Here is a 25858-nt window from a genome sequence, read left to right on the forward strand (position 1 = left end):
GGTTCCAATCGGCATGTCTTTCTGAGACGCAAAGTAGATGAACGGATGATCTCTGCATGTGTTGTTCCCACTGTGAAGCATGGATGAGGAGATGTGATTGTGTGTGGGTGTGCTTTGCTGGTGACCCTGTCAGTGATTTATTTAGAATTCAAGGCACACAACCAGCATGGCTACCACAGCATTCTGCAGCGATACGCCATCCCATCTGGTTTGCGCTTAGTGGGACTATCATTTGTTTTTGAACAGGAAAATTACCCCAAACATACCTCCAAGTTGTGTAAGGGCTATTTGACCAAGAATGAGTGATGGAGTGCTGCGTCAGATGACCTGGCCCGATCTCAACCCAATTGAGATGGTTTGGGATGAGTTGGGCCGCAGAGTAAAGGAAAAGCAGCCAACAAGTGCTCAGCATATGTGGGAAATCCTTCAAGACTATTGGAAACACATTCCAGGCGACTACCTCATGAAGCTGGTTGAGAGAATGCCAAGAGTGTGTGAAGCTGTCATCAAGGGAAAGGGTGACTACTTTGAAGAATCTAAAATATAATGTATTTATATATATTTTTATAAACTTTTTTGGTTTCTACATAATTCCGTATGTGTTATTTCATCGTTTTGATGTCTTCATTATTATTCTACAATGTAAAAAAATGTAAAAATAAAGAAAAACCTTTGAATGAGTAGGTGAGTCCAAATGTTTGACTGGTACGGTATTAAAAAAAAGATATATCTTCATTGGATTATATCTACGACTTTTTCTAAATCACAAAAAAAAAGTACAGAAATTTACCTCAATTGTTTTGATGGAATTACTTAAAAAATGTTGAGGAAACAGATTATATTTGTAGTTGTTCAAGACTAGTAGCAGCCGTGGGGGTTGTCTTACCCCAGGGGGCGTCTCGCCCCATAGTACCCTACATATCAACATTCTAGACCAACCCAATCTGTATTGCCCCATAGTTGCATATGCAGAGTTGTATATGCATTGGTTTTGATAATGAAAAACCAACTGGTCTTTGGACAGTGGACTGGCTGTAATGTCCTAGAGATGACTGTTTGTGTTTTTGGACATGATGGACACTGATGGATTAGGCCTATCTTGTATGGTTCATTTGTAAGATGTCTGAGTTTTGGGCTCAGACCATTATTGCATAAAAAAATGGTATATGACCGTGAGACAAAATACATTTTTCTTAACTACATTTTGCATTGTCCCTGTATTTTCGCCACGATTGCCCATAGCGCCATAGGAAATGTGGAACTACATGTCCCGACATGCCAGTGTGCCAGAGCAAGGTCCTCCCCATAGAGAATGACAGAGGCCTTTGTCTAAAAGGCCGTATTAACATGGCCAGCACCATTTAGTGCTTCCACCATTTTAACGTCGTCACCTGTGTGGGACTTCCAACTTCGTTGGCTGAGCCCCCCTGGTGACCCTGTTGGAGTCATGTGGAACCGGGTCATCAGGAGGGATCAGTCAATCGTGAAGAAGAACATTTACTACGTCAACATGGATATTGCCTCCAATGGTGTTGCCCATGCTGTCTGAGACTCTATTATACAGATACAAAGATGAGTCCTCTTTCTACCTCTATGCTCCTCCCCTACTTTTGATTGGCAAGTTGTTTGTTTCACTGTTACCAGCTGCTGGACGATTCCAATCCCTGTCGGAGAGAAAACACGCGGAACGACAGTCCTTCTCAATTTTCTTCCTCCCTGTTTACCTCATTGTGCTTTCTTTTATTTCACCCTGCTTCTGTCTTTTGCTCTCTTTTACTCTTTTCCTAAGTGGATAACTTTTTCTTCTCCCTCCTTTGTTTTCTGCTCAGTTTCACGGTTTTTATACGCTCTAGCTATATAGCATAGGTATATTTATTTATTTTTATTAGATAGGATATAATTTTATTTATTTAGATGTTCGTCAAATGAGAAGACGCAAAAGATGGAGTTGCATATTTTAGAACACAGTTTGAAAGTAGCGAGTATAGCAAAAGAGGGCATTCAGATTTGCACTCATGGATTAATCAAACTCGCCTTCTTGCCCTCTAAAACAAGGTAAGTAGCTATATAGATATGAACATTTACCAAATCCGTAAAAATATAACAAACGAGTCATAAATGTGGTATTGGGCAGTAACGTTATTGAAAACTACGTGTGGGACTGGATTATGTAGCCGATCCGTGTAGCAAAACGGTGCAATTTTAGTTGTTTTCAGTACAGTTATCTTTTTAGCTTTCAATGAAAATGCCTGCTCTGTTTTTGCATGTATCAATGGGTGTTCTCAGTAGCATATTCGTTAAATTCAGTAGGCTATTTAGTTTTGTATGAACATTTTCAGCTTTTGTAGTCCGACGTGAAGGGGGGTGTGTACGTGCTTAGTTTTGAACTCTGCGGTGTTGTTTTTCGTGTGTGTGTGTGTGTGTGTAGCTGTAAAATTATCCGAGGGAGGTGGTTGCTTTGAAATCTAAATCGAACCGGCTGCGTGAGGCATTCGTATATAGGCCTACAGCCGGCATTTAAGTAGTCCGCGAAGATGCCGAATACATCATTTGCAATGTTGCAATCATGATATGTTAACACCTCAAGCCATTCTATCTGCTGCCAAAGAAGTGATTGCGCTTGACCGGTGGTTGTGTTCTTCACTGGAGGCTTTGTTTTTAATTTGAATATGCTATTGAGGGATCACAATAACAATATTAAGATCCTTATATTATTTTAACCTGGCATGATGAGGACATGGTAGGTTATAGCCAGGATATTTTCTCATGTTCAACCTATTGCGATGGTTTTACGATTATTGGAATGCCACTGAGAATATTCTCAATAGGCGTTTTGCATTCCAACAAAGATCTTTGCGTTATGACTGCACCACGTTGAAGGCAAGTGTTTTTTTGTTGTAAGGATCCATACATTAAGGGCACATGGGGTTGGAAAGGCCATTGGCTAGCCTATGTTGACCAAGCTGTCCTCGGAGCAACTTCCTCTCCACCTTTCAGTGACCTTTTTTGGTGTTCTCCGCTGACCCCTAAAAAATACTTGAAAAACAGATGTCCAGAGAATGTAATATACATTTTCATCATGGAGTGTTTTTATTTAGAAGATTACTGTCCTCATATTGGCTTTGTTGCAGCTTTAAATTCATGGCATTAATATCATTTGTGAGTCACTAATATATTTATTTATAAAGTACTTTTAGATTTGACAGTACTTTTTGTAATAGCTTCAAATGTCGAGTCAAGTAAGGGTGTGTTAATTGTTCAGGGGTGTTTAACAGCCTGAAACAAACTCCTCCTAGAAGCTCCATGTGAAGTGCCTTGCATTCATATAGAATGTGAGTGATGCTGACAAAATGTGGAGCCACACCTACACAAGGGGATGGCTTGCAAGCTACTTGCCACCTATGTTGTTGATGGTCACAGATGCCTAAAAAAAAGGTAGAGGCATGGATCAGAAAACCAGTCAGAATCTGGTGTGTCCCTCATGCAGCGTGACACATCTCCTTCGCATAGAATTGATCAGGCTGTTGATTGGGGCCTTTGGAATGTTGTCCCACTAATCTTTAATGGCTGTGCGAAGTTGAGGCTGGTCGCCTATACCATAACCCCACCGCCACAATGGGGCACTCTGTTCACAACAACAAACTGCTTTCCCGCACCATGCCATACTGTGGTTTTGAGGCCAGTTGGACATACTGCCAAATTCTCTAAAATGACATTGGATGTGGCTAATGTTAGAGATATGAACTTTCAATTCTCTGGCAAAAGCTCTGGTGGACATTCCTGCAGTCAGCATGCCAATTGCCCGCTCCTTCAACATGAGACACCTGTGGCATTGTGTTGTGTGGACGCCTTTACCCTATCTAACATATTTTTCAAGTTGTTCATGAGCAATGCAAGAAACAAAGTACTTCTTACTACTACAATACTTTAATGAGGACATGGCCATGTTGCACAATACCTCAGATTCATCTAGCCTTTTTCAAGATAAGAAAAGTACAAATTAGAGATCAAATGAAACAAGTATGTTCTGACAGCAAATACATATGCACCAGGATTAATGAGGTAGACCTAAACTTCAAAACATCACTCTAACGTAAGGCTCTTCAACCCTGTTCTTGGAGAGCTGCCCTCCTGTAGGTTTTTGCTCCAACCCCAGTTGTAATAATCCTGATGTGCCGGATTAGGGTTGGAGTGAAACTACAGGATGGTAGCTCTCAGGAACAGCCTTTAGAGAATGGCTCTAAAACGCTATCACTAGATTAGCATCCTTTCATCAATTTAAAACCTTAAATTAACACATCCAATAGTGGAAAAGAGCCGCGTCGTACTGAAGGTGAATGTAATCTTGAGGCTCCTCTTTTGTAATGGTGGTGAGACACCATTTCTCTATGCATAAGTATTAGAAAAGCTCTCCATCATGCCAACCCAAGGACACTCGCGATAAGATGACACGACAACAGGAGATGTTTGGGACAAGTAGGCCACTTCAGCATTTAGGCGATGATGCACATCATCATTCAAGAAATGACGCATGGCACCAGACTCGCTGCTTTCCACAATCGACAAGTATCAATGGTGCCCCTCGATTTAAGAGAGGGTTGGGTGAATTGAACAAGCATAGCTCATCAACCAGTGTCTCCTCTCTCCCAGAATTGTGAGCTGGTTCAGGTTTTATGATCAGCATAAATGTCTGCAGCAGCTGCTGGCAGTCCCAACTTGAGATGCATGTAATTGGGTATGTTTGCATAGACCGATGCAGGGAGCAAAAATATTAAAACGTTTTTTTTTAAACATCTCTCTGGTTTTGCAATTCCTCTGGCAACAAGGTTTACACAACTGCATGAAGCTCGTATCACTCATAACTGAGGAATGAAATGTAAGAAAAGCTGGATTTATTTCGAGCTGAGAAACACCACAGCATATTTCTGTGTTGTCTCTGACCTGATGGCCCTCAAATATAGACCATATGTCATTAAATATGGTGAAAAAGATGTTCCGTCTTGTGAACACACAAATTGTCTGCATTGAGTGTATGGGTGTGTTGCTTTCGTTCAAGATGGAACTTTGGGGGCCATGTGGGGGTCAGAGATTGTTTGGAGGCTGATTACCTTAGATTCAGACTGAGTATTTCTGTCTGACCAGGGCAAGCTGTTGTTTTCTTCCCAGCTTCCTTGGAGGTTGTACGGAAGTTTAATTGCTAATTGGTCATCATCAATGTTGGCTTGAGTAGTTGACTGAATGGTTAGTATACTCATAGGTGATAGGCATATGATATTATTAATATTATATCTTATTTTTCTTCTCATGGAGCCACAATACTTTAGGCTAACAAAATGCTTTTGCTCCTCTGCATTGTTCAATGAGGTAATTTCTGGGTAAAGGTTCCTTATTGCCTACAAACAGTTAACAATAACTCCTTCCCATTTTTTATAATTTAACTTGGATGATGAATATGTTTTGTTGAAAATAACTGATTTACAAGTTGCATAATGAACCACGTTATTCACTGTAAAACATCCTCTTTCGTTTCCAGGTGCAAATTTTTCAGTTTGACGGAAACTCCGGAGGACTATACCCTTATCGTCGACGAGGAAGGCTTCAAAGGTGGGTTTTGTAGTCTCTACCTCTGGATCTTTAAGGTTACTGTGGAAACCATGATCAGACCACAGGAAACAAATTGTAGCCTTGTGATTTTCTCAAATGACTCGTATCTTGACTGGCTGCTGATGTTTGATCACATATTGCGCCATCAGTTCTCCCCCCTTTGCCATTATGGGTTAACAGAGGCCAAGCTGTCACTGACTTGGCTTTGTGGTTGAGTGAGTTGAATCCATGTCATTAGACTGGTTTCCAGGGTGACCCTTGTTGGTCACCATGGATACTAGAAGCTCTGCGTGGCGAAACAGGTGCAGGTATTCTACTGTAGATTGGCTGGAAGTTTCTATTGTGCTTACCTGTATGTGAGCAATTAATGGGAATGGAATTGCACTGAGACTCAGATTTTTCACTTAAAATGTATGCCAAACAAACATTGATTTAAAAGTGTAGTAAACCATACAACTCTATTCACAAAGACTACCTACCTCTAATGACATGGATTCAACTCACTCAACCACATTGTGTTTTTGTTATATTTTCAGTGTACGTTTACAGGAAGAACTGTGCAGATGACAACAGAATTTTCTTCAGTTTGACCAATGTTTTCACACCTTGACTTAATAACCAAAATATATTTTTTTACATTACATTACATTTAAATGACTTAAATGTAATGTAATGTAAAAAAATATATTTTGGTTATTGAATTACAGTAAGTGAAGTGAATATACGCCTGATAACAGAATTGCGGAAATGTAATTTCATGACGGGTCCCTAATTTGTACATCACAACAATTATGAGTATGACTTTCTTTCTCTTCATTATTTTAATGTGATCCACCACCAAACAAGACCAAATTTGTTTGGTGTGGATTGGACCAAATCTGAACCAATCATAGACGTTTCTGTTTCAGAAGTTTGGACAACAGAGTACAGCACAGAACAGTAGAGTAGGGTTCAGTACAGTACATTAGTCTTCTCAACTCTTAGTGTGCTCTGTTTGGGCCAAATGGGATGAGGGGGGGGGCATTATAATTATTCTACACTATATATAAATGTTGATATTAGTTGGCAGGGGTGTTTATGTTAACATTATGTTTTAAATGTATTTCTAGTACCTTTTCAAGAGAATCTCTGGAACTAAGTATTTTTTTTAGCCTCCCGCTTTGGGCTGATTGTGTCAATGTGTTACTGTGTTACCTCAATTGGCCACAATATCCCTAGTTTGAAATGGGACTCTCTTTTTTTTTCTTTCTGGGAGCTGTACAAGTTCCTCCCACATGGCCAGGCCCATAGCAATTCAAGTTTCCACCATATGTGTTACCGCTAGCAAGATGCACATGATGCACTCACAGCAGAGCAGAGAATCAAATTGTATTTGTCACAACCTTCCTGTGACATGCTTACTTACAAGCCCTTAACCAACAGTACAGTTCAAGAAATAGTTAAGAAAATATTTACTAGTTAAGAAAATATTTACTAAATAAACTAGTTAAAAAAAATGTAATAAAGTAACACAAGAAGATGACATAACAATAACTAGGCTATTTGCAGGTGGTACTGGTACCGAGTCAATGTGCGCGGTACAGGTTAGTCAAGGTCATTTTGTAAAGTGACTATGCATAGATAATAAACTGCGAGTAGCAGCCGTGTAAAAACAGAGCGAGCAGTAACTTCAACCAATGAGCTTCAGCCCCTCGCCATCTGTGTGACGCCTAGAAGAGGCACTTGACGCACCCACAGCAGAGAGAGCGATAACATGGTGCACGAATCAGATTTCCGGGGAACACCTTTGGCTCGTGAGCGCTACTTTCAGAACTACTAGCAAAAAAATTATACAAAAGTACTGGAGAATCTCTTAAGACTTTTTCCCCTTCCACTTGTTTCACAATAAATCAATTTGACAATAAATCTTAGCTTTTTTTTGCTTTGCTCTTAATTATTATTCCAATGACACTCATGAATGCAGTTTATTTATTAACAAGGTTTCTTTCAAGGTTTTTCTCCACACATGATTGATTATGATGGAATAAGTAAGCATGGTCAGTCATGTGTGATGTCTTATTGTTCTGAGCAATGGAGTCAGGTCTTTTTCCAAATCACACCCCCCTCATATTAATAGGACCCAGGCTTGACGATGCATTCTCCAGCTCATCAGCGGAGGAGAAATTCAAACAACAATCTGTAAAATAAGGGACATTTTATAGTCCGGCTACACTGTTAGCGGCCTCATTTATCACCAAGGGGGCCACTGACAGACACGCATACATCGGGGGCCACACCGTTAACAGCATTTTCTTGTCTGATTTCAGAACTGCCTGAGTCAGAGCACCTTAGTGTCGCCGAAGCCACGTGGTTGGCTCTCAATGTGGTGTCGGGGGGTGGGAGCACCACCAACTCTCAGCCAATTGGAGTCACCAAAATAGCCAAGTCTGTCATCGCCCCCTTGGCAGACCACAACATCTCTGTGTTTATGCTGTCCACCTATCAGACGGACTTCATCCTGGTGAGTGCAGTTCCACTACAGACCTCTCTTAGCCTAATTTATACCTTACCTCAGGGGCAACTTTGATGGGGTCACAGAATGTAAGTGGCTGCAGTGGGTCTGCATTCCCATAACCATACAAACACATGCAGTCAACTGATTTGTGCAATCAATCCATTTGTACAGTTAAACTAAATGTTGGGGGCCCCACCACCTTGCTTGCAAAACATTTTTATTGCCCCCTGAGTGAACATTTTTTAGTTTTAAAGTACATTTCCTGCAATTCTACACATTTTTCCATTGAGCAGAGAAGATTTATTTTCAGTTTTACGGCTAATTTTATGCAATTCTATCCATTTTGCCATGGGGTAGAGACATTTTAGCAGTTTTAAAGCTAATTTCCTGCAATTCTACACATTTGTACATGACTTATGCCATGTTAATATGACACCTGAGTGCGAGTGACTAACACAATCAATAGGGGCTCCCTGGAGGTCAGGGCCTCTGGTCATGTGCCCTGTGTCGGCCATGATAGCTGGCTAGACTAACTTACCAATAAATAAAAAAATGTTAGCTGACATGGCTAATTGAGTTGGCTGACAAAACAAGAGGAACTGCTGACGCACAACCAAATTTCGAAATGGTGCACCTGGTGTATTCCACTGTTCTAACTCTCATCAGTAAGTTGAGAGACAACTGAGAGTGTCTGTCAGCACCCCCTTCCCCCGAAGCACCATTTTTGGAAATTGATCCGTGCCTTTTGTAGTCGACAACGCAAAACCGACAAATGGGCGCACAAAATAGTGATCCTGCGTACTAAAACTATGCAGATGTGGGCAGCCCCGCAGTTGCAAACTTGATGCAAGTACACAGGATTGCCATGTTGCGTTCTTGCATTGCATACCTACTGTGTTAATGAACTAGAACTGCTGTTTTATGCCTTCCTCAACTCTGCAAGGAACACATGATATCAGCCAGCAAATTGCAAAGACATGATTATTGGCAATTGTCATGAGCATCTTGGCGCGTCATTCTCACCTCATTTATTGATCCTCAGTCCCATTCAGTTTGAGGACATACGGTGAGCTCAATGTATTGGGGCAGTGACTCATTTTTTTGTTGTTTGGGCTCTGTACTCCAGCACCTTTTGGATTTGAAATGATATAATAACTGAGGTTAAAGTGTAGACTGTCAACTCTTGACGGTCTTTTCATCGTTATCGGGTGAACTGTTTAGAAATTACAGCACTTTCTACATGGTCCCCCTATTTTAGGGGGCCAAAAGTATTGGGCCAAATTCACTTAAGTTTGGTATTCCTAGTACGCAATTATTACATCAAGCTTGTGACTACAATCTTTTTGGATGCATTTGTGGTTTGTTTTGGTTGTTTCAGATTATTTTTTGCCCCATATAAATGAATGGTAAATAATGTATTGCGCACATTTGAAGTTACTTTTATTGTGAATAAGAATATAATGATTACAGATAATCCGGAATAAATTGTGAATAATGATGAGTGAGAAAGACGCACAAATAATATACCCCACCAAAAAAATGCTACCTCTTGTTATAGTGATAGGTTAACATGTCTTGGAGTTATGATGTTTGTGCGTTTTCTCACTCATCAACTGTCTCACTCATCATTATTCACGGTTCATTCAGGACTATCATTGTGTGCTAAGAATATGGGACCAAATACTAAACTTTAATACCGTGAATTTGGCCCACTAAAATGTGGGGGACTATGTACAAAAAGTGTTCACCTGATATGAATGGAATTTAAGCTGACAATCGTTACTTTAACCTCATTGTATAATTTCAAATCCAATGCTGGAGTACAGAACCAAAATAACTCGCTGTATTTGTCAGTTTAGCTGCTTATTACTGCAAGTATTACTGAACATGGTCATTTGCATTACCTGTTATGTTACCAGTGGAGAGGATTGAAGGTAGCCTGCTGTTATACATAGATAATGGAAAATGGCCTACGAAACATGCCATTTTAGTGTAGTATTCCCCTACTTGTACTTTGTGGCCTGTAACTGTTTTTCCATTTTGCTCGATATGAAAAGACAATAGCAGCTTATCTACAGTACCTCCCTGGGCGGCACTTTTGCTTTGACGAGCTGCTTAATTACACCAATCCTTCCTCATGCCAGGCCTTTTTGGCCATAGGGAGTCTTTTTATTACCTGCTAAGAGGGGGAGAGAAGAAAACAACACAAGGTCTCCTGAATAACTATAGCCTTTGTAAGGAAATAAAAAATAGTTGATAATCTGGCAGTAGTTATTTAAAGAGGATCAGTCTCGGCTCAGGCTCTTGCTGGAATTCCCGGTAACATTCATGGCCACTGTTTTCCCCCCGCCAGCTGCTCCCAGCCACGGCCTAATCACTGGCTCTAAAGAAAAGGAAGAAACAACCTGCGTCTCATCCGTTTCTCTCCATTTCTCTCGCTTGCGCTCTCTGCATCAATCTGTCTACTTGTCTTGATGTCTTACTCATTCTTTCTGTGTTTCTATCTTGCATGCTTTCTTTCTCAGTCTCTGTGTATCTCTCTCCCACTGTGTCTGATTTTATTTGAGGCTCTGAGGAAGACCGGCCAGGCCGAGGCATCTTTTTTTTTTTTAAGAAAAAAAAAAACATTTTGAATGAGTATTTGCGTTACATAAACAGTAGGACCCAACCCGAATGCAGTCATTTAGAGCAGGATTCCCCCCACCACCACTACACTGCTGATTCAAATAACCAACATAGAAATGCATTAATTAAAGGCCACATATTTCCAGACCGTAGGCTACTAAAAATGTTCCCCATGTGGCGACTTCTGTAGGTGCCTCTACTGCTCTATTCCACTACTCAAATGCGACAATATGCACGCCATGCTTTATTATAAAGGTTTTATTTTAAATTTTTATGTAAAAACATTTTTAATCCCATTCTGGTACCTCAGAACACCCCAGGCCTCCCCCTCTTGCGCTCATTTTTTGTTCTTGTTCCGGTGCCTCCCGATTTTACAAATGAAGCACTGTAAGCCGCTCTGTATAACAGCGTCTGCTAAATGAAAAATGTAAATGGAACTGACATAGTAACTTTGCATTAGGCCCATATAATGGACAGCTATTTGGGGCATTTCATTTCACTTTGAAATGAGATTTTGAAGCAGAAGACCGTCTCCACCCTTTTAAAGCATTGCTTTCCTTTGGGAGGTTGGTGGCCCAAACCTATTGCTAGTCAGACATGCAGTGCCTACCTAAAATGCTTTATTAATGTTTGCTGTAGCCACGGGCCCCTTTTCTTTCAGTTACACTTTAGGTGTTCAGCTAAGCAATATGCAGAGTTCTTTTGAAATTTCAGTGAATTGTTTGTTATTGGGACTCCATGGTTTCTTTTACCTGATGAGTGCGGTTTCAACTTGGTGTTTTGAAGTGAAAATGTGAGTTAGTTTCTGATGTAATTGAATCAACAGTTCAAATACTATTCATAGTTTTTATAAAACGCTTAACCTTTTAGATTTGCAGGTTGTAACAAGTGTTGTGTTTTGGTTGAGGCCTACTTGTTGATGATGTTGTTTGTCAGGTTCGAGAGCGGGACCTGCCCATGGTCATGCACACCCTGTCTTCTGAGTTCACCTTGATGAGGGTGGTCAACGGAGAGACCGTAGCCGCCAACAGCCTAGGAGTCACCAACGGCTTTGTCAAGCCTAAACTTGGTAGGCACAATATACAAGACTTACATTTTAGCCCTTTTTCACATTATCGTGTGACAAACTGTACTGTGCTTGCTCAGATGTTTACTTTTGACATTGTCCTTTACAGTACAGTTCCAGCAACTATGGGAAGTAGTAACCAGGCCAGCACAGTACGGCTTGGCTCAATAGTCTGAGGATTTAGCCCAGTGTTTAGGCAAAAGTCTCCAACTTTTCTGTTTCCGGCAGACCTGCTCTGACTTTCAGCCAAAACAAGGCCCTGGGTACTTTTCAGCTCCCATTTACATAATGCCTGTGAACTTTAAACACCTTCTCACAAAGCAACAGTCTTTCTGCTCGCCACAAGTCTTTACCCAGCGAACCAAAATTGGTTCTGTGAAAGTTCCCAGAACATTTGATAGGTTTTGTCAAACAGTCCCGTTGGGTAGGTTACTTTCTAAATGTAATCTGTAACGTTTACTACTTACCTGTCCAAAATTGTAATCCGTAGCGTAACTTTTGGATTACCCAAACTAAGTAACATACTAGCTGACCACTAGCTGACCATAAATGGATGTTGCATTTTACTTTATGGGTTGGTTGTGTAGGCTTCTTCTAACCCATCACTTTCTAGTACAAATAATAATAAAAGGCTATAATATTTACATTAAAAACCAAGTCTGTCAGATTTCCAGTCATCTTCAAGAATAGGACTCGGAAATATAGAGTAGCCAACTTTTACCTGAGCATAAGCCAAAAACGAAGGACTTATTAGCTTTCTCTGTTTATCTTGTTGTCAAGTAGGACTGATTGGACTCATTGCTTTGAGTTGAAAAATAAATGCTTCTCTATGGAATGGCATGCTTTGAGCACAAGGCCATCCGAAAAATGCTATTTGCATGTGAAAAAATGTATTATAATGAACACAAATATATATATGCAACAATATGCAACATGTAAAGTGTTGGTCCAATGTTTCATGAGCTGACATAAAATATCCCTAAGCACAAAAGGCTTATTTCTCTCAAATGTTGTGCATAAATCTGTTTACATCTCTGTTAGTGAGCATTTCTCCGTTGCCAAAATTATCCATCCACCTGACAGGTGTGGCATATCAAGAAGCTGATTAAACACAATCATTACACAGGCGCACCTTGTGCCGGGGACAATAAAAGGCCACTCTAAAATGTGCAGTTTTGTCACAAAACACACGACCACAGATGTCTCAAGTTTTGAGGGAGCTTGCAATTGGCATAAACAACATGTTAGAACTATTGCATTCCATGCCTCTGAAGGCCATATTAAGCACAAGTGAGATTTCATGTTATTTTTTATTCAGGAGTGGAGGCTACATGCAGCTATTTACATGTTGTACACAAAGTAATTGATCAACATGTTCATACAAACTCGCAGATAGTTTTTTTGTTGCCGCAATGCAAAACTCAAGTGAGGAGTTGCATGTAGCTAGCTAGGCAGCATATCAAACAAACGCAAGACACAGACACGCAGTCTAATGTAATGTTTTTTTCATCATCATTGAAAACAGTGGCTTACAACAGACAGAGAAGGTTGTAGCCTTAATGGCCTGGAATGATTGTTCAAATCGTCACTGGGTTTTTGTTTCAGCTGCCCAGAAATAGACAGCGTCATGGTTCAGAAGCAATGATCTATACACCAGATGACTGACAGAGGGCGCTGTTTTTGACGACACTGAACCTCCATCTTGGCACTGTTTAAAAATAATTATAATACGTTTGGGGTCACTCACGATTTAACAAACTAAGCACTGAACACAGGTAGTAGTCTGTAGGTGGTGGTGGTCCTTCTGTAGCTCAGTTGGTAGAGCATGGCGCTTGTAACGCCAGGGTAGTGGGTTCGATTCCCGGGACCACCCATACGTAGAATGTATGCACATATGACTGTAAGTCGCTTTGGATAAAAGCGTCTGCTAAATGGCATATATATATAATATATATATAGTCTGGAGCCAGCCAGCCGTAGATTATGAAATATTATGAAGTTATTATTTAAGAGCATTGAAAATAAAATTATTTAGCTAGCTAACTATTAGATAGCCTACCTTTTCCTGATGTCAATCATGTCTTTAGGAGGCTTGCTTACCATTTGTGATTTTAGTCCTAATTTGGACTCATCTTCCAAGAGTCGTTAATGAGTGGATGTGTTACAGAACTAAATAGGCCTATGCTGAAACAACTTTTGAAAGTTGTTTGCTTTCCTCGTGGGGGTGCCCTTTTTTTTCTCCTTTTTAGGACTTGTTCCCTGAAAGGTCTGCACGGCCCTGCCAAGGTTGTCTCAATGATAGTTGTGATATGCAGAAAACACATTTCCATTTCACACCTCACATTCATACAGGTTACCCATTTGTACATGCAGTGAAACAAGACAAATATATATAAGAACCCCTTATTTGACCTTTTTGTGTGTTCTAAAAATATTTGTACATTATTACGCTGAACAAAAAATATAAACATCATGCAACAATTTCAAAGATTCTACTGAGTTACAGTTCGTATAAGAGAATCAGTCAATTTAAATAAATCCATTGATTATGGCCTGTGGAATGTTGTCCCACTTACCTTCAATGGCTGTGTGAAGTTGCTGGATATTGGTGGGAACTGAAACTTATACTCGTCGATCCAGAGCATCCCGAACATGCTCAATGGGTGACATGTCTGGTGAGTATGGAACCCGGGACATTTTCAGCTTTCAGGAATTGTGTACAGTTATTTGAGACATGGGGGCGTGCATTATCATGCTGAAACATGAAGTTATGGCGGTGGATGAATGGCACGACAATGGGCCTCAGGATCTCGTCGCGGTATCGCTGTGCATTCAAATTTCCGTTGATAAAATGCATTTGTGTTTGTTGTCTAGCTTATGCCTGCCCATACCCCTTCCTCCACCATGAGGCACTCTTTCTATAACATCGACATCAGCAAACCGCCCACCCACACAACACCATCTGCACTGTACAGTTGAAATCGGGATTCACCAGTGAAGAACACACTTCTACTACGTGCCAGCGGCCGTCGAAGTTGAGCATTTGCCCACTAAAGTTGGTTACGACGCCGAACTGCAGTCAGGTCAAGACCCTGGTGAGGACAACGAGCACGCAGATGAGCTTCCCTGAGACGTTTTCTGACAGTTTGTGCAGAAATTCTTTGGTTGCGCAAACCCAGTTTCATCAGCTGTCGAGGTGGCTGGTCTGGGATGTTCCCGCAGGTGAAGAAGCCTGATGTGGAGGTCCTTGGCTGGCATGGTTACACATGGTCTGCCGTCGTGAGGCCGGTTGCACGTACTGCCAAATTCTCTAAAACGACATTGGAGGTGGCTTATGGTAGAGAAATTAACATGTATTTCTCTGGCAAAAGCTCTGGTGGACATCCCTGCAGTCAGTATGCCAATAGCAGGCTCCCTCAACTTGAGACATCTCTGGCATTTTAGTGGCCTTTTGTCCCCAGCACAAGGTGCACCAGTGTCATGATCATGCTGTTTAATCAACTTCTTGATATGCCACATCTGCCAGGTGGATGGATTATCTTGGCAAAGGAGAAAATGCTGACTAACAGGGATGTAAACAGAATTGTGCAAAAACATTTGAGAGAAGTGTGTGTATGGAACATTTCTGGGATTTAAAAAAAATTTCAGCTCATGAAACATTGGCCCCACACTTTAACTTAATGTTTGTTCTGTGTACATTACCTGAAAACCTAATGAGAAAGTTTGGGGAATGTTATGTGGTGGTTCGATGGTGTGCACAACAATTTGGTGATCGTTAGAACATTCCAAGGATATTTCATTTTTTATTTTATTCTGAAGGTGAAAAAAAAGTTATTTGAAAGTTTTTAAAAATGTTTTCCTGATGTTAGATTTAACCCAATATCACTAGAGCTTACATTAACCACGGGTGACTGGTGTGGGGGTACGTTGCAGTGGAAAAGCACCACTAGACTCTGATACAGTAATGTCTACTTGGTTTCAGGTTATGCTTTGGGATTTCTCTGATACAAATTGAATTGTATTTCATCCCCTGAATAAGAATATTGCTGAGACTCCCTGATATGATTTTGCTGTTGTGATGCAGCCTGTCAAACTGAATGTAGCATGGCTGTTATAATGCGTTCTCATCTTGACATGTTTCAAGGCTGACTGACATGTTTGTTAAGAATAAGTCAATCCAGCGCCTGCTGTCAAGGTTCTGCCTCAGAACAGAGGCCCTGAGAACACAGTCCGATATGGCAGGCAGAACATCTGTTGCTTATCCATCAAGTCAACCTCTTTCTGGTTGAGGGATTTTGTTGCCTAGATTTCTCCTTAGGTGACATTTGATGGGTAGTAGGGATCAGCCATTTTTGTAAAAGCATTGGAAATGTCCTCTTTCAAAACTGAGTGAGACATAAAATAGTTGAATGCATATATGTTCACAACTCCCAGTATCATATTAATAAAAGCACATGTTTTCTCACTCGCTCACAGTGCCCCGTCCCATCATCCACCCTCTGTCCAGCCCCAGTAACATGTTCTGTGTGACCAGCCTGGACCCGGACACATTGCCCTCGGTGGCCACCCTGCTCATGGACGTCATGTTCTACTCAGGCGGGTAAGGACCCTCTCCTAAGCACTCCTCCTGTTTCACATATGGCTGTCACCAGAGGCCATCTGCCGGTTCTTTTTAAGAGACTATCATATACACACACACACACACACACACACAGCCACAGGAGCACTTAGCTGCTCAAGTTCAGACCATTTGTTTAACATAGGAAGTCTAAAACCTAGGAAGATGGTTAGACTTGAGCAGGGGCTGTCGTAGGATGGTTATGCTGCTGTTAGTAGGCAAGACAAACTAATTTTCATGATTTCACTAAAATCAAAACACCATAGCATGTTTTTGGGCTTATTCAGTAGTTTTTCCTGATTTAAGTAGAATCCTGTTGAAAATTATACTGTTGCTGCTTCCTGTTGTCATGGATATTTTAAATTAATAGCCAAGTGTCTCATAACCAGTTTTAAATGTTCAAAATCATAATCAATATGCTGAAATAAGGTGAGATATGTTGAAGACCAAGACATAAAAATGACTCCCAACACACGTGTCTCACTTGTTTTGCTAAAATAGTACCTTAACTGCTCACACACCAATATTTTCCGAGCGGTCACTCTTGACTGAAATTGATTAGTTTGTTCTACTGTAAGCAATAGTGTGCGCAAATTGATCACTCACATCCATATTGTATGGAAATCATTTTAACTGGGAACATAACCGCGGCGACATGTAGTGCTTGCTTTTCTAACAGACAAACCTCAAAGAACTTGAGATGAGAAGCATATATGAAAGCCAATTGTCAACTTCTCTTTCGTTTGTAGGAGGAACACCCAAATCCTCTCACCACCGTCTTCTGTTAAATGACTGCTGCTACTGACAGGCGCATTTTACGAAAATACTAGTACTAAACCAAACATATTAATCTGTTTTTATTAATCGATTTTGTGAAATTGTGATGACTATAAACTTTCATAGTATCATCACCAATCGTTGGGGGAAAGGATGTGTATTTCCTGTAACAAGTGTGATGAAATGTAGTCACACATTCTGTGGGGCAGTATTAATGTAGCTTGGATGAATAAGGTGCCAGAGTAAACTGTCTGCTACTCAGGCCCAGTTTCTAATATATGCATATTATTAGATTTGGATAGAAAACACTCTGAAGTTCCTAAAACTGTTTGAATGATGTCTGTGAGTATAAGATAACTCATATGGCAGGTAAAAACCTGCCATATGAGGTATTTGGACATAAATGACGGACATTTATCGAACAAAACAAACATTTGTGGAACTGGGATTCCTGGGAGTGCATAATGTTGAAGATCATCAAGGTAAGTGAATATAATGCTATTTCTGACTTCTGTTGACTACACAATATGGCGTATATCTGTTTTGGTCTCTGAGCGCTGTACTCCGATTATAGCATGGTGTGCTTTTTCGGTAAAGCTTTTTTGAAATCTGACACAGCGGTTGCATTAAGGAGAAGTGCATCTGTAATTCCAAGCATAATAGTTGTATCTTTTATCAATGGTAATGAGTATTTCTGTAAATTGATGTGGCTCTCTGCAAAATCACCGGATGTTTTGGAACTACTGAACATAACACTCCAATGTATACTGAGATTTATTTATATAAATATTAACTTTATCGAACACAACATACATGAAGTCCTATGAGCGTCATCTAATGAAGATCATCAAAGGTTAGTGATAAATTATTCTCTTTGTGCTTTTTGTGACTCTCTTTGGCTGGAAAGATGGCTGTTTTTTTTGTGACTTGGCTCTGACCTAACATAATCATTTGGTTTGCTTTTGTTGTAAAGCCCTTTTGAAATTGGACACTGTGGTGGGATTAACAAGAAGTGTATCATTAAAATGGTGTAAAATACTTGTATGTTTTGAGGAATTTTAATTATGGGATTTCTGTTTTGATTTTGGCGCCCTGCATTTTCACTGGCTGTCATATCGATCCCGTTAGCAGGATCTCAGCCCAAAGAGGTTGTATTAAGCTAATTTCCTTATCTGTCAATCATTTGATGTTTAGATTTAGGATGATGGTAATGAAGCACACTTTCTTTTTTACAAGAATTACAGCTATTTCTTATTACTTAAATCATGGAGAGTTTTAAAATGCTCCTTAACACAATTGAACTGGGCACGCTAGACTTAATCTTCCATAGTGGCTGTGCAGCAGCCTAAATGTACAACATCCCTACTAGGATGAAACTAGCTCCATTAGGCTAATCTTTTTGAGTGTGAACTGTATTACTGCACTGTATTATATGGACAGAAATTACACACATTGTTCGAACCATGATAAAGCAGGGAGAGAACATGCTATTCTGGTGCAGCACATGCGGCCTGCAAATTTTATTTCAATTTATTTTATTTTCAATATTTGTATAATTAGAAGGCTGACGTGTGTGTGTATTCCCTACCTTTAATAATATTTCCCTAATGTTATTAGCCTAACTATTTTATTGTTGCTTCTTTCCTGCCCTGCTTTCAACAGTAAAATTTATATAGGTTTTGTCGTTGTCTTCATCATTCTAATGACATCCTTGAATAATATAGGACTAGAATTAGATGCAGAAGGCTTATACTTCTTCTCGCAAAGATCGAATGGTTATGGGTCTGAATAAATAACTGCAATAGCCTACCACACCACCATCGCATGTTCGCTCTTCATTCAAACAACCCATGAGTTCTATTGGCTGCTGTATTTAACATCCAGCTTAAAATGGATAGTCCCTTTTCGAATTGTCTGTTGGTGTTAGAAATGCAAAAAACATTTTCTTCCCAACAAGCTATTCTAGTCTAGCTTTTCTTGCATGGGACTCTGAGCTAAGGAGTGTTTAAATATATATGTTAAAAAATATATATATATCATATATATGATGGAGAGTGACTGTGACAGTGCTCGCGCGTGCACTGATTTAATGCAACAATATTAGAGTGATGGGCTTTTAATTATTGTTTTTTAAAATAAAAAAATATCTTTACAAGTAAAAAAATTAGGTGAGAAGAGTAAATTAGACTCTCATTTGATCTTTACATTAATGTCACAGGCTATGCTGCAGCAATGTAGGTCTACCTGTCACAAGAAACAAGGTTACCATGATGGGGCTACATGCATTGTGAAATGCGCTCCATACTGAGATGGGTTATTTGTTCCCACCCTGAGCTTTGATGATTCATCTTGCAGTGGCCGTAGAGAAGACCGATTTAGACATCGCATGTCATTTTAAAAGTTCAATTTCGTGCCGTGCTGTTCATATAAATGTATTATAATTTACCAGTTTCTCAGTTATTTATCCCGGGAAAGGGAGGGATTTTGGGTGGTAAAATCTCGGTAACCGGGTTCCAGGCATACAACCCTAGTCCCTATTGTTAGGATTAGACTGTAAAAGTGGTGAAAAGTTTGACAAGCAGACCACTTGACATGATGATGATGATGATGATGATGATGTTGGAACAGGGTTTTGATGAGGTGGAACAAATGATCCGGAGACATGAAACCCCACCTCTTTAAGGAATATGATAGGATGTAATCCTTCTCACCCCCTCCCCCCTTAAAATATTTAGAACTATTGTAAAGTGGCTGGGATTTTGAATGCACAATTTGTAAGATAAGACTAAATGACTTAAATGTAAATGTAAAATGTAGTTGAAAGATGGTTTGATTTGACTTGAATCTCTTTCTATTACAGGATAAAGGAGCCTGGGGCATCTAGTGAGGACACTGGACACATCCGCTTCTTCTCTTTCTCTCTGATTGAGGGCTACATCTCTCTCGTCATGGACGAGCAGACGACACAGCGGTGGGTGCTTTCTTCTGGTCCTGCCATTCTTTTTTTCACCTGGTTATGGTGACTTACCGTCAAAGGCAACTGCTGTCAATTTGGAGTTTAGAGTCATCTGTGGACAACTTTTATTTGCTGGGTTTGCTGCTGTGTTATTAGGAAACAAACAGATAATTATAAAGGGTTTACAAATAAAGAAGGTCATCTAGAGGTAACCCGAACAGCTGCATTACTAATCACATGTGGATTGATTGAAAGGATTACAGTACCACTACATTAGTAGCTACAATATATTTAAAAAGTATGTGGACACCCCTTTAAATTAGTGGATTTGGCTATTTCAGCCACACACTTTGCTGACAGGTGTAAAAAAATCGAGAACACAACCATGCTATTTCCATAGGCAAACATTGGCAGTAGAATGGCCTTACTGGCGAGCGCTGTGACTTTCAACTTGGCACCGTCATAGGATGCCACCTTTCCAACAAATGTATGCCCTGCTAGAGCGGGCCCTGGTCAACTGTACCTGCTGTTATTTTGAAGTGGAAATGTATAGGAGCAACAACGGCTCAGCCGTCAAGTGCTAGGCCACACAAGCTCACAGAACGGGACTGCGGAGTGCTGAAGCGTGTTAAAAAAAAAAAAGCAACGTCAGCAGAGTAAGTGTTCGTCAGGAGCTTCGTGAAATGGGTTTCCGTGGCCGAGCAGTCACACACAAGCCTAAGATCACCATGCGCAATGCCAAGCGTCGGCTGGAGTGGTGTAAAGCCTTCCGCCAAGCTCGCCCCCAACTCCGGAGCAGTTGAATCGCATTCTTTGGAGTGAAGGCAGTCCAACGGACAAATCTGGGTTTGGCAAATGCAAGGAGAACGCTGCCTGCCCCAATGAATAGTGGCAACTGTAAAGTTTGGCGAGGAGGAATAAGGGTCTGCTGCTGTTTTTTCATGGTTCCAGTGAAGGGAAATCTAAATGCTATAGCATACAATGACATTCTAGACGATTTTATTCTTCCACCTTTGTGGAAACAGTTTGGGGAAGGCCCTCTCCTGTTTCAGCATGACGATGCACAAAACAAGGTCCATACAGAAATTATTTTTTGAGATCAGCGTGGAAGAACTTGACTGGCCTACACAGAGCCCTGACCTCAACCCCATTGAACACCTTAGGGATGAATTGGAACGCCGGCTGAGAGCCAGGCCTAATCGCCTAACATCAGTGCCCGACCTCAGTAATACTCTTGTGGCTGAAAGGAAGCAAGTCCCTGCAGCAATGTTCCAACATCTAGTGGAAAGCTTTCTCAAGAGTGGAGGCTGTTATAGCAGCAAAGGGGGACCAACTCGCTTAATGCCCATGTTTTTGGAATGAGATGTTCGACAAGCAAGTGTCCACATACTTTTGATCATGTGTACTTTATCATGAGCTTGTCCTACATTGACAAGGTATCCCTTATATAGGTCAGTGGTGTCTCAAAGCTATGAAGAGGGACGATAAGTGGATCAGGCTTTTAGCACTTCTGAAGTGATGTGTTTTTCACCATAGCACATAGGGCAACCACTGACCTACAATCTGAATTTGACCAAATCATTATTTTTAATGTTATTGCTATAGATTGAATGAGTATGTGCATTCATTTTCTCCCTCCTAGGTTTCCCAACAATGTCCTCTTCACTAGTGCTTCAGGGGAGCTTTGGAAAATGGTACGCATTGGAGGACAGCCTTTAGGATTTGGTAAGTAGGACAGTTTTTTTTCTCAGGTTGGTTTCCACAGGTCTAACACTGTGCAGAGTACACATCACATGTTTGATGCGTGTGTCATTTGGCAAAGATTCTGAAAAACCTCTGACTGTGATGCCAATCAGAATATTACTTGGCAATGTGAGGAATGCATTAAATGCCCAGATAACCCTCATTTCTGAAAGAAATATCTGATCTTCATGGATGTGTTCTTTATTCTTATTGCCTTGTCAGACGAGTGTGGTATCGTGGCACAAATATCGGAACCCCTGGCGACTGCTGACATTCCAGCTTATTACATCAGTACCTTCAAGTTCGACCATGCCCTGGTGAGTGATGGTTTACAACTTTCCACCCTCTCTGTATCTCTTTCTCTCCGTTTGTATGGTATATTGTAGAGGTCAGTTTAAACTGGAGCTTTTGGAATAATGATTTAACCCCACCCTCCTATGTCTCATAGGTCCCAGAAGAAAACATCCAGAGTGTGATTGGAGCTTTGAGGACCAATGAGAGCGCAGGACAGTGAAGGCGAGGTGGAAAGAGACCGTGGAACGAGCAATTTATTATGTCAAACTCTTACAAAAAAAAAGTGCCAAGAGGTTAATGCAAAGCTTGAGTCGTGTAGACGGACGACTGTGTGTGTGTGTGTGTGTGTGTGTGTGTGTGTGTGTGTGTGTGTGTGTGTGTGTGTGTAGACATGCTTTGTACAACGACCAGCAATGTGTCCCTCCTATTCTGAGGCGGTTCCAACTACACTCCAAACCACACCCGCCACTCCCTTGAGCATCCACTCTTACCCCAAACAACATCCACCTCTTTGGGGACCCAAAGCAAGAGTGACTGCAGTGTTTTCTTTTCTCTCGCTCTATTTCTTCTCTTCCTTCCCCTCAGACCATTTCACCATGGCAACGTGACCTACCGATTTTGGGCCTATTTCTTCGACACCAGCCCCTGAGATACTGCAAAGCGGCCCTCACCTCCTTTTACTCTTCATGTGTCACACACGCGGTCCATGACTGCCTATAGTGATAGGTGTTGCTTTAGTATACCAGACTTTCCTTCCTAACTTTACATTGTTTTTCGCAAGCTGCTCTTTCCATAACCATCATACTGTATTAGTTACCAGTCCTCTTATGGAAAGAAAGAGAATGTACTTTACAAACAATTATCAATATTTCCATTATTCTTTGTATTTATTTTTCTCAGTGCCAAGAGGTTTTGAAGGCCTTGACCGATGCCTTGTCTAATGCTCAGCGTGTGCAATTTCAGATCAGATTTTGTCAGATGGGGAAATGAGACTGGTGAATGTTGCTCTGTTCTGGTGATGAGCGTGAAATGACATTTACTGATGAATCGCAGAGCCACTGATCTATAGAACATATCATATAAATAGTCTAGTCTATATATATGCCAATTTTCATGTAGTTTCGGGAGAACTAGGTTATCTTTTTGCGTTGAGTGCCACACCATGCCTGACTCCAAACCGGTCCTTTACCACAAACTAGAATAATGACTTCAACGCTAGTAAAGCCAACGTGGTGAAGTGGTAGGGGCCTTGTCATTTATTCTGTTGTGAATGTTTTTTTGTGGTTGTGGCTCATTGAACCAGCCCTGCAACCCTGTTGTCAGTTTAGGCAATCATCCCCCACCCCAGTCTGCACTTTAATACAGGTCCCTCTTTCTGACCTGCTATACTGATGTGAAAACAGGGGAAGGCTTATTTTATCCTTGAAGGATTTCTTGATATGTAGACTTTTGTTGGTCTTAAACCATTGGTGGGTATTATATTCTCTGTCAAGCAAAAGCTTTCTTCGGTTAGCTTTGATATACAGAAACCATGTATTTATCAGTGTTAACATAAAGGGTGACATTTCTTCTGATAAAGAAAGTTATTTGTTTTCAGCTTGTAGTGTGTTTGGTTTCGCCCCTCAACTTGAATCTGTACCGTTTTTATATTTTTGTCTTCATTTCTAACATTAGTCCACCAGAACCGTAGCCTATTCAAAACCACTTTTGATTCAAACCATATCAGAAATTATAAGACCGTTATCCTAATTTAGACGAATAGATTCTGACAGGAAAGTGCAGCTTTCAGCAATTATGTAATTTCATATTTACATCATTGGTTAACACCTACGCCTATACCTGGTGCTAACATGGGTCCTTTATCCTGATCTTGTCTGCATACACTTTAATAGCATGTGTAGATGCATTTCTGGAAATGTGGGCACAATCAGAATGTAGACAAGATCAGCACAAAGGACCCATTTTAGCAACCGGTATAAACGGGGCTTCTGATTTAATGTGATGGGCTGGAATGTAAACTTGTATGCATTGGGAGCTGCTGTTGGGAGTCCTTGTATTGAGCTAAATGCTGTACTACTATTGGCTTATTACTCCAGAATCTTTTATTTGGCAGGGCTAGGCTTCCCCACTACAATATACCCCGCTTATAACAATCGAAAGCGATAGATTGAAGTGGTCAAAAACTGAGATCGAATCATTCTTATTACTTACAATGTGCATTCAGAAATTATTCAAACCCCTTGACTTTTTCCACAATTTCTTACGTTAGCCTTATTTTAAATTATTTTTAAAAAGATGTTCTCAATCTACTTAAGCAAAACGTTTTTTTAGAAATGTTTGCAAATGCATTAAATTCAGTTGAAGTAGGAAATTTACATACACTTTAGCCAAATACATTTGAACTGTTTTTCACAATTCCTGACATTTAATCAAAGTAAAACTTCCCTGTCAGTTAGGATCACCACTTTATTTTAAGAATGAAATGTCAGAATAATAGTAGGGTGATTTCATTTCAGCTTTTATTTCTTTCATCACATTCTCAGTGGGCCAGAAGTTTACATGCACTCGATTAGTATTTGGTAGCATTGCCTTTAAATTGTTTAACTTGGGTCAACCGTTTTGGGTAGCCTTACACAAGCTTCCCACAATAAGTTGGGGGAATTTTGGCCCATTCCTCCTGACAGAGCTGGATTAACGGAGTCAGGTTTGTAGGCCTCCTTGCTCGCACACGCCTTTTCAGTTCTGCAGACAAATTTTCTAAGGGATTGAGGTCAGGGCTTTGTGACTTTGTTGTCCTTAAGCCATTTTTCCACAACTTTGGAAGTATGCTTGGGGTCATTGTCCATTTGGATGACCCATTTGCGACCAAGCTTTAACTTCCTGACTGATGTCTTGATCTTGCTTCAATATATCCACATAATTTTGCCTCATGATGCCATCTATTTTTAAGTGTACCAGTCCCTCCTGCAGCAAAGCACCCCCACAACATGATGCTGCCACCCCCGTGCTTCACGGTTGGGATGGTGTTCTTCAGCTTGCAAGCGTCCCCCTTTTTCCTCCAAACATAACGATGGTCATTATGGCCAAAAAGTTCTGTTTTTGTTTCATCAGACCAGAGAACATTTGTCCAAAACGTATCATCTTTGTCCCCATGTGCAGTTGCAAACCGTAGTCTAGCTTTTTTATGGCGGTTTTGGAGCAGTGGCTTTTTCCTTGCTGAGCAGCCTTTCAGGTTCTTGATTTACTGTGGATATAGATTATTTTGTTCCTGTTTCCTCCAGCATCTTCACAAGGTCCTTTGCTGCTGTCCGGGATTGATTTGCACTTTTCGCACCAAAGTACGTTCATCTCTAGGAGGCAGAGCGCGTCTCCTTCCTGAGCGCTATGACGGCTGCGTGGTGCCATGGTGTTTATTTGCGTACTATTGTTTGTACAGATGAACGCGGTACCTTCAGGTGTTTGGAAATTGCTCCCAAGGATGAACCAGCCTACAAAAAAAATTCTAAAGTCTTGGCTGATTTCTTTTGATTTTCGCATGATGTCAAGCAAAGAGGCACTGAGTTTGAAGGTATGCCTTGAAATACATCCACAGGTACATCTCCAATTGACTCAAATGATGTCAATTAGCCTTTCAGAAGCTTCTAAGGCCATGACATCATTTTCTGTAACTTTTCAAGTTGT

At 40.6% G+C, this 25858-nt stretch overlaps 1 protein-coding gene across 1 annotated transcript; it reads left to right on the forward strand.

Annotated features, from left to right (window-relative positions):
• The first annotated feature begins 1592 nt into the window (after window positions 1-1592).
• LOC124000346 (cytosolic arginine sensor for mTORC1 subunit 2) lies at window positions 1593-23773 on the forward strand. The gene is made up of 9 exons (XM_046306640.1): window positions 1593-2055; window positions 5534-5604; window positions 7911-8104; window positions 11660-11792; window positions 16266-16389; window positions 20045-20155; window positions 21783-21865; window positions 22106-22200; window positions 22332-23773. The coding sequence occupies exons 1-9, from the start codon at window positions 1943-1945 to the stop codon at window positions 22395-22397; spliced, it is 990 nt and encodes a 329-aa protein (XP_046162596.1). The 5' UTR covers window positions 1593-1942; the 3' UTR covers window positions 22398-23773.
• Window positions 23774-25858: the final 2085 nt, after the last annotated feature.

Source organism: Oncorhynchus gorbuscha, linkage group LG16 (assembly GCF_021184085.1).
Source record: "Oncorhynchus gorbuscha isolate QuinsamMale2020 ecotype Even-year linkage group LG16, OgorEven_v1.0, whole genome shotgun sequence".
NCBI lineage: Eukaryota > Metazoa > Chordata > Actinopteri > Salmoniformes > Salmonidae > Oncorhynchus > Oncorhynchus gorbuscha.

Bases quoted from the DNA above. Each gene is read 5' to 3' on its own strand.
- LOC124000346 (XM_046306640.1), top strand. From the start codon at position 1,943: ATGGAGTTGCATATTTTAGAACACAGTTTGAAAGTAGCGAGTATAGCA. The intron at 5,605-7,910 runs GTGGGTTTTGTA...GTCTGATTTCAG, and splicing joins CGACGAGGAAGGCTTCAAAG to AACTGCCTGAGTCAGAGCAC. The intron at 11,793-16,265 runs GTAGGCACAATA...ACTCGCTCACAG, and splicing joins CTTTGTCAAGCCTAAACTTG to TGCCCCGTCCCATCATCCAC.